At 45.5% G+C, this 9455-nt stretch overlaps 1 protein-coding gene across 2 annotated transcripts; it reads right to left on the bottom strand.

Annotated features, from left to right (window-relative positions):
* Positions 1–2490: 2490 nt before the first annotated feature.
* On the bottom strand, positions 2491–8987 carry FBXL12 (F-box and leucine rich repeat protein 12). 2 transcript variants are annotated; one of them, XM_068980906.1, is made up of 3 exons: positions 8782–8987; positions 8600–8672; positions 2491–3825 (listed from the first exon to the last, which is right to left on the bottom strand). In XM_068980906.1, the coding sequence occupies exons 1-3, from the start codon at positions 8865–8867 to the stop codon at positions 3004–3006; spliced, it is 981 nt and encodes a 326-aa protein (XP_068837007.1). In that variant the 5' UTR covers positions 8868–8987; the 3' UTR covers positions 2491–3003. The 2 variants fall into 2 exon arrangements, with proteins under 2 accessions (XP_068837007.1, XP_068837008.1); XM_068980907.1 differs by lacking the exon at positions 8600–8672 and having other exon boundaries at positions 8808–8987.
* Between the last annotated feature and the right edge of the window lie 468 nt (positions 8988–9455).

The following is a 9455-nucleotide window of genomic DNA, read 5'->3' on the forward strand; positions in this document are numbered from 1 at the left end:
TCTCCAGGGAGACCAGCAGAGGCCAGGACAGGGCTTCTGTTGATCTCTCCATCACACCCCCTCTCCCAACAGTATATTTCAGATCTCCAAACACCCTCTACCAGGGTGACAGATCCCTTGGTCATTTCCCTTCCTGAGATGTTCCCAAGGCCCATGCCCCAGCCTGGATCAACCTGGTCCCCTTGATGCCTTGGGCAGGAGCTGCTAAATTTGGTCCCGGTGTGGGACAAGTAGACCCTAACTATGGCCACATCAGGGGAGCAGTCACACCCTGGTCTACATGTGGTCAGATGGGAAGGAATTTTCATTGGCTGCCCCAGCGGGAAAAGAATAAAACATCTGGTTCCTCTCTGATAGGTGAACTTGTAAAAAGAACCAAGGGTCCCCAGCTCAACCCCCTTTCCTCTCTCCTGCCTCTGCCCACCACAGAGCAGGCACACTGACCTGGCAGGCAGGTGGTGAGCCTGCCAAGCCACACACACCCTCCTAACCCAGCTCCAATCAGAAGTAACACTCATGGATAAACAACACAGTCCTAAGGACTTCACTTGGTCCAGTGGTTAGGACTCCATCCTTCCACTGCTGGGGGCACAGGTTTGATCCCTGGTCAGGGAACTAAGATCTCACAAGCTGTGAGATGTGGCCAGAAAACAAAACAAAAAACCCAACAAGGTCCTATTGCATAGCACAGGGAACTATATTCAATGTGTCCTAAGCTGCTTCAGTCATACCCGATTCTGGGGCCCTATGGACTGTCGCTCACCAGCCTCCTCTGTCCATGGGATTCTCCAGGCAAGAATACTGGAGTGGGTTGCCATGCCCTCCTCCAGGGGATCTTCCCGACCCAGGGATCAAACCTATGTCTCTTATGTCTCTTGCATTGGCAGGTAGATTCTTTACCACTGAGCCACCTGGAAGTCCACTATATTCAATATTCTGGGATAAACCATCATGGAAAAACATATAAAAGAATATATAGGGATCCCCCTGGTGGTCCAGTGGTTAAGACACCCTGCTTCTGAGTTAAAGCTTAGGGCCCTTTAAAGAGGAGTCAATACTCTTGCTCATGCTTTCCTTAAGCCTTGTGCAACAATGTATCTTGCCTGAGAACTGGCCTTTCTTTAGGTCTGGAACTAATGGCTACACAATGTCTTACTCATGGAAATGGTTTTCTTAGACTCTATGAATAATTATAATTGTAACAAATCTTGCCTGGGAACCTGTTTCTCAAGACTTGTAGCCCTGATGACACAGCAACAGTATATCTCCACCAGAGACATTGACCCGGATCATTCCCCCTGGCTAATCTTGTGCCAAAGTTATAACATGATGTATGCCTTGGGAAAGGGTATGGTGGAACTTTTACAAACCTTCAGGTATTATTTTTATTTAACTAGCTAGCAGAAGAGTATATATGCCCGGCCCAAACTAGCAAGCCAGGTATTCTCCTGCCCCCTTCTGATGTCTATATCAGAAGCTTTCTCTGTCACTTTCACTTCAAATAAAAATCTACACGAAGCTCTGAGTGACTGAAACTGTCTTTGGAGTTAAATCTTCTCCTTTGGGGACCACAAATCTGGCAACAACATTCACTGTAAGCTTCTTTCACTTCCACTGCAGGGGGCACAGGTTTGATCCCTGGTTGGGAAAATAAGATCACACATGCTGTGTTGTTTAAAAAAACAAAAACAAAAAACGATATGCATATATATATATATGTATAACCGAGTCATGAGTCACTTTGCTCTATGGCAGAAATGAACACATCGTAAATCAACTCTACTTCAAAAAAAAAAAAAAAAACACCTCATTTCAAGGGTAGGCACTTAGGATCGCTATCTGTCTCCCACCTGTATCTTTCAAGTGGTTCAGACTCAAAAGACAGGGAAACGAATTGCTACTTACTGAACCCCTAAAACCAAAGCCACCTGTGAGGCCCTTGCAACGTCTCCCCATCATGTCTGATTTCACTATTGTTCACCCCTTGTTCCCTTGGCCATTTGGACCTTCTTCCCATCCTCAGAAAATGCCAAGTTCATTATTTCCATCTTAGGTCTTTGCTTTTTCTGTTTTTCCTAGGGCTCCCCAGGGCTGGTTCCTCATTGCCTCCCAGGTTTCCCCTCAGAGAAGCCCACCCTGCCCACCCAACCAAACACACGTGCGTCCATCACGTGGCCCTAGTTTATTGGCTCAGAGTCTCTAAAACTATTCCATGCATATGTTCACCTGTTGATCACCCTGCCTTCTTCCTTGGGTGTTTCATTCATTGCTGTGGTCCCAGTGCCTAGAATAGTCCCTGCAAAATAGCTTGAGACACATTTGCTGAATAAATAAACCAAACACTTTAAAAAAAAAATTATTTGTCTTTAATAGCAAAATTACACTATCGAAAATTGGGAAAATCCAGAATACAAAATACAGAAAGGACAGCTTCGGATCTTTATTAACATTTTGATCATCAAGCATGAACTGTATCTGCCCTCCTTTCCGTGTCTCCCGTGTGCATGTAAGTCTGTCAGTGGCATGTCAGTGTTATCAGTGGTGTGTCTGCGTGTCAATGACATGTTAGTGTGCAGGTGTGCATGCATAGATAGCCTTTCTAGGCTTCCTAAGGGGTCTCGGCCCCTCAGGTCTCCCTAAGTCCTAATCTGCCCTTCCGCATCGTCCTGTTCCTGAGAACAGCTCTTCATGGAGGACCTTTGGTGGGCCCGGAGGTGGTAAACATTAAGGCTCTGTAACGTAACCATGAGGTAGCTGTGGTCTTCTTCATCTCCAGATGTGAGGATAGGGCCTCCGAGGGGCTGGCTCATGTCAGAGGCCATACAGCTGGTGAACCACAATTCCAATGACCTGAAGACGCCAAGGCCTGGGTTCTCTCTACCTGTGGCCTTCAGCCCTCTCCAACCTGATTACCTGCCTACTGGCAAGGTGCTGCTCAGAGAGTCCAGATCTCATTAATGAAAGCTAAGAGGGGGATCTCTGGGTCAGGGGTAGGGGATGCAGTCACATCCACCAGTCCATGGACTCTTTGGGCAAGGCCCTGACAATGACCATACAGTGGGGTAGCCCCTTAGACAGGATCCTCTCTGCCTCCTGACCTTCCCAGCCCAGCCCCTGCAGCTCAAGGACCCTGAGCTTGGGCATGGTGAGGCAGGAGGCGAGGATCTCCTGCGGAGAAGGCATTTCCGGGGTGACAAGTGGCCCCAGCAGGCACAGACTCTCCAGGGCTGGCATGCCCTCCAGGACAGAGAGGCCAGGGGCCGAGAGGCCCCGAACAGTCAGCCGTATCTTCCGCACGTCTCGGAGGTGGCGGCTGATGGCCAGGAGGGTGCTGTCGGCCGAGAGGGTACAGCCCAGCACCTCCAGCCTCTGCAGGTAGTTCAGCTCCTGCAGGCCCATATCCAGCCCGGTCTCAGTCACCCGGTAGGTGCCGCCCAGCACTAGCGAGCGCAGGGCACGGAAACGTGTGAGGCCCTGCAGGTGCTCGTCACGGAAGGCGGGGACGCGGTCCAGCACGATGCACTCGAGCAGGGGCAGCACCGTGGGGTCCTGCTCTTTATGGAGCCAGGCCATGGAGATCTCACAGCTATGCAGCTCCAGGGTCCTCAGGGTGCAGGGCAGGCTGGTGATGGGCACCATGCTCAGGTTGGCCACATGCAGGCAGAGGCGCTTGAGGTTGGGGCACTTCTGACCCAGGGCCCTCATCAGGGCAGGGGACAGCTGGGGAGCCTGGGAGCCCGAGAACAGGTAGCCGCCCATCCGCAGGGAATGGAGCCTGGATGCCATGTACCGGCGGAGGAGGTGCCACATGACTTTGGGCCGCATCTGTAAGAGCCAGAGATGGGAGGGTGTCTGGACCAGAGATACGGGGCATCTTCCAGGGACCCCACCCGCCTGGAGACAGAAAAGCCCCGGCTGGGGTTCTGAGGCTTCCTGGGAATTCTGTCCTTCCCTCACCAGCCTCACTCAACCAGATACCTTTCCAGGAGTAACAGGATGGTTTAACCCCACCATTTTGACCTCTAAGTTTGAACAAAAGCATTGGTGGATAAGAGACCATCATAACATATCTGTCTCTACCAGGACAGTGAGTCTCATTACCTTCTGGAATAAGTAAGTGAAACAACAACAACAAAAAGCCTGTTTCTAAACCTTTCAATTCCTTGCATAATGAAAGTCACTGTGATCTGTATATATATCCTAGGAAAATGTTACTGCTGTCTAATTTATGAAATAATACTCTTGACTCCAGGTTTAATAAAACTTTATATTTTTTAAGATTTTTTAAAAAGTGAATCCACCCAGCAATATTTTTATCTCTTTCTTTTTCTTTTTTTTGGCCATCCCATGTGGTATGTGGGATCTTAGTTCGCCAACCAGGGCTCAAACCCTCGCTTCCTGCAGTGGAAGCCTGGAGTCTTAACCAGTGAACCACCAAGAAGTGCCTGTCCCATTCTTAATGACCACCTCCTCATAGAAATGAGCAACACAAAATAAAAACTGAAAAAGGTTAAAACTGCCCAGGGCAAATTAGATCTAGGTATTTTTTTTAAAAAAATCATAGCTTAATAATAGTGAAAGCTGCAAAATTTAATCCTGGGAAGTTAGACTTGTAGAAAACCAACTATATACTAACTAGTATTTCATGTATTTTATTATATGTACAGTTTACCTTAAAAAAAAAAAGCAGAAAAAAGAAACTGCATACCATAGAATTTGTTAACTTTTTTTTGGTAAATATGACTTTTTTATTAGCAAAATCCATGACCAGGCAAGACGATATTCTGCTGTCCCTCAGCTATTCCTTTTCTGCTGGGTTCTTGGTATCCCCAATCCTTTTATTCCTAAATTCATGTTTTTCACACTGTCATTGAAATATAGTTGATTTACTGTGTGTTACAATGTTATTAGTTTTGGTGCAGAGCAAAGTGATTCAGTGATTGCTATTTTGGTGTACATATATATATATAAAAGAGTTAATCACTCAGTCATGTCTGACTCTTTGTGACTCCATGGACTGTCACCCACCGGGCTCCTCTGTCCATGGAGTTCTTTAGGTAAGAATACTAGAGTGGGTAGTCATTCCCTTCTCCAGGAGACCTTTCTGACCCAGGGATCAAACCCAGGCCTTCTGAATTTCAGGCAGATTCTTTACCATCTGAGCCACCAGAGAAGCCCATATGTGTATACATATGGATGAATATATATATATATATGCTGGATCTATATATATTTTTTATATTCTGTTCCATTTTAGGTTATTACAAGATATTGAGTATTGCGCCTACTGTGCTATATAGTAAGTCCTTGTTGGTTACCTATTTTATATATAGTAGTATGTATATTTTAATCTCAAACTCCTAATTTATCCCTCTCCACTGTTAACTACTCTTGATAGAGGAATCAAATCTTCCTGATCCAGTTTAGACCTGCAAATTTGGGCTGAGGAAAGGGACTCACTAGAAACACTTACCACTAAAAGGTAACTCACAAGAGTGGAAGCCACTGTTGGTAAAATATCAAATGGCCACAAAGCCAGAAGTTGAATCATTTTTACTTGTAAAAAGACAAATGAGAAAATCCTTTAAGTTTCATGATATCAAACACTAGCCAGGATGTGGAGAAGCAGTTCTTGGGTCCTGCTGGTGGGACTTGGTCTGGCTACTTTGAAATGCAATCTGATTTTTAGTGAAATTTAAAATATGGACACCCACTGGCACCTGTTTTGTTTTTAAAAATATGGGAACAGCTACTGCCTTTTTGGGAAAGAACAAGGTGACTTGGGTGACAGAAGCAGGGAGAGACCTTAATTTCCAATGTTTATAATTTTGTATATTTTCAATCCTGTGCATTTATCTTTGGCCCCTCCCCCACTTGTGTTTTTTAAACAAATTCTTTAGTTGGTTTAAATGAACACACTGCCTAACCTAGTAATACCTGTTTTGTGGAATTTACCTTACAGAAACGTTGGTTTCTGACATCGTGGTTTTAACAGCAAAAATGTCCAGTGATAACAGCCATGTAGATAGCAACTAAGAACAAAGAGGATTCAGAGATTCAAACATGGGTAACTCCTCAAGACATGCAGGAAGGAGTGGCAAAATGATACCTTCAAGGTTAAAGAAAAAAGAAACAATACTATGTACTTTTGTTGTTTAGCTGCTAAGTCATGTCTGACTCTTTTGTGACCCCATGGACTGTAGCCCAACAGGCTCCTCAGTCCAAGGGATTCTCCAGGCAGGAATGGCGAAGTAGGTTGCCATTTCCTTCTCCAGGGGATCTTCCTGACCCAGGGATTGAACTGGCATCTCTTATGTCTCCTGCACTGGCAGGCAGATTCTTTACCACTAGCCCCACCTGAGAAGACTATTATATATATATTATAATTTATATGGGTACAATTATTTCAACCATAATGGTTAACTTGTATTGAGTAACTATTGTTTGCCGGATGCAGCGCTGAGCATTGAACTAGAACGCTCACACAGTACCTGGCTGCAAAGCAGGTCTCTGTCCCCACCCCCACGCCCCCACCTGGAAAAACGCATTGGCCGAATCTTGCTGCAAGAGTACAACTGATTCAACACAGCCTGACCCCAAAGGCCAATCCTGCTCTTGTAACCACTGCCCTTTCCTTCCCTATAAAGCCCTAAGGGTCCAAAAGCATAGAAAATGCTATAGAAGGAAATTCCATACATAATAGTGGTTATTCTGGGGAAGGGTAGAGATACCAGGGGATGACTGTCAAAGGCTCTTGCTTCATTTGTGACAATATTTCAATGTTTTTTTGGCTTGGTTTGGTTTTAATTTAGATATAATTAACATATAACACTATATGAGTTTCAGGCATACATGTGACATAATGAACCAATGCTTGTATGTATTATGACACGATCATCACAATAAGTCCAGTTAATATCTGTCACCATACATAGGTATACTACTTCCAATTTTTGTAAGAATTATTCATGATGTGTGACTTTAAAAAATAAAACCTCAAAAAGAGAAATGTAAAACAAATGTCCTAGTTAATCTCTATTATGGGTACTAAAGTGTTTTAGAAGTGGACTCATCTGCAACTGATTTTGAAGCATACTTAAAAAATAAAATGGGAAAACAAAATAAACATTTGAAAAATAAAATAAAAGCTTGATGGAAAGAGGGATGGATGGATGAAGAGATGATAAAACAAATGTATTAAGTATTAGTGGTGGGCAACTCTATGTTCTCTGTACTGTTCTTTTAACTACTATATACGTTTGAAAGTTTTCGTAATAAAATGGTCTGGTGGCTTGGAGATAAAGAATCCGCCTGTCAATGCACTAGGTCGGGAAGATCCCCCAGAGGAGGAAATGGCAACCCACTCCAGTATTCTTGCCTAGGAAATCCCATGGACAGAGGAGCCCGGCGGGCTATAATCCATGGGGTTGCAAAAAGTTGGACACGACTGAGTGACCAACACCAACCTAACACCAATAGGTGATTCATATGTACAATAAAGTTTGAGACACGGTCTTATAAAGCTGTTTGTGATAGTAGAAAGTTGGAAATAATCTAACCATCTGTCAACAGGAAAATAGAGAAACAAACTGTGGTATATTCATTTAACAGCAATTAAAAGGAATGAATTAGATTTACAAGTACTAATTAGAGTAAATCTCAAAAGTGATGTGTGAATAAAGTTGCTAATGGGTGGATATATTAAGTAAAATATCATTTCATTATCTAAAGAGTAGTTTCATCTCAATTTTAGAAACACATTAACAATACTGTATATTGCTGATAAGCACATACATAGGCAGTAAATAAAAACATGAAGGGATACAAATCCACTTTATAGTCATGGTTATCTCTGAGGAGGGTTTCAAAAGTGCAAGAAACATATGTGCAAATGTTGTATGCATATGTTTGCATAGAAACATTTGTATGTGTATTTCACAAGATCTGCAGTGAATAAAACCAAAGGTTTAAAAAGATTAAATCTAGGTGGTGAGTACATAGTTTCAGATATTATCCTCTATACATTTCTATATCTATCTGAAATAGTTCATAATAAAAAGAAAAATGCAAAGGGTCAACTCATTGGAAAAGACCTGATGCTGGGAAAGATTGAAGGCAAAAGGAGAAGGGGCAGCAGAGGACGAGACGGTTAGAGAGCATCACTAACTCAGTGGACATGAATTTGAGCAGACTCTGGGAAACAGTGAAGGACAGGGGAGCCTGGTGTGCTGTAGTTCATAGGGTTGCAAAGAGTTGGGCAACTTAGCGACTGAACAACAACAAAGAAAAATAAATAAAGCACAAGTGGGAGAAAGTTGAAATGATTTGGTTGACTACTCAGGAGATTAATTCTAGAACTAAGTCGACTATAGAAATTTCTCCATGAAAACTCATCAATAAGCTCTTTTCCTGCAAGACCTTGGTTATACCCATTCTGGAGATGGGGAAGCTGAGGCCTGGAGGTCAGTGCAGAGCAAGTAAGAGACGCGGGCGGGACGCACCCGGGAGAGCCTCGCTCGAAACACAGGGTTGGAGGCGTGGTCCTCGAAGTCTGACCAACCCGACCTCGGCCCAGGCCTGCCCGGCCAGACCCGCATACCGTGTAGAGCGTCAGGTCGACGTGTCGCCACAGCCACCGGTCGTCCACCAGCTTCTTCCAGTGGTGACAGACCCTGGGGGAGGGGACCCGCCGTTAGAACGACCCGGCCGCTTGAGGATCAGATGTGCGTCTCCTAGTGCGCCCCCCGCCTGGCCCTTCCCTCCCGCAGGGGGCGGCCGCACCTGGAGATTCGGATCCGATCCCGGACCTGGAGGTAAGAGAAGATCTCCAGCAGGACCGAGTCGGGCAAGTCGGCAAAAGTCGCCATGATCCCGTTGACACGCACTTCCGCTTCCGACTAAAGGAACTCGGGGACTCGCCCTGTGGGGGCCCTAAGAAGCGGGGGAAAGAGAGGGTGAGGACAGGGAGGTGGTCGCAGTTTCCGGTAGCTGGCGGAGTTTCGGCTTTGCTTTTGAGGGGATGTGGCTGGACCTGGCAGCCAGACCAGCGCGGTATCAGAACTCCGCACAGAGGACGGGGCTAGGGACTGGGACCAAGCCCGGAAGGCGTGGCTAAGGCGATTACGAAGTCAAGGGCGGGGTTAAGGTGGGAACACGACTCGGGGGCGGGGCCGGAGAGGAGGGCCAAACAAAAAAGGCGTGGCTCGGGCGACATTGAGGCCTGGGGCGGGGCTAAGGGCGAGAACGAGACTGGGGGCCTGGCTGGAGGTTAGGACCGAGCTCCTAATACCGATGCCGAGCCCTAAAGGGCGGGATTGAGGGCGGGACCAAAAGCGGAGCTCTAGGCAGACAGGGAAGTCCCTATTTTTTTACTTAATAGTGCTTTTTTGTCCATGAGAATAAGTTTGTAGAAGTGAAACAGCTTGTTAAAAGACACTGAATTTTTTACTTTTACT

This window comes from Capricornis sumatraensis, chromosome 9, assembly GCF_032405125.1.
Source record: "Capricornis sumatraensis isolate serow.1 chromosome 9, serow.2, whole genome shotgun sequence".
Taxonomy (NCBI): Eukaryota; Metazoa; Chordata; class Mammalia; order Artiodactyla; family Bovidae; genus Capricornis; species Capricornis sumatraensis.

What these genes read in the sequence shown, in the direction of transcription:
- FBXL12 (XM_068980906.1), bottom strand. Translation starts at nt 8,867, where the DNA reads ATGGCGACTTTTGCCGACTTGCCCGACTCGGTCCTGCTGGAGATCTTC. An exon ending in GATCGGATCCGAATCTCCAG is followed by an intron (nt 8,673 to 8,781) that starts GTGCGGCCGCCC and finishes CCCCTCCCCCAG; the next exon opens with GGTCTGTCACCACTGGAAGA. An exon ending in TCGACCTGACGCTCTACACG is followed by an intron (nt 3,826 to 8,599) that starts GTATGCGGGTCT and finishes TGGCTCTTACAG; the next exon opens with ATGCGGCCCAAAGTCATGTG.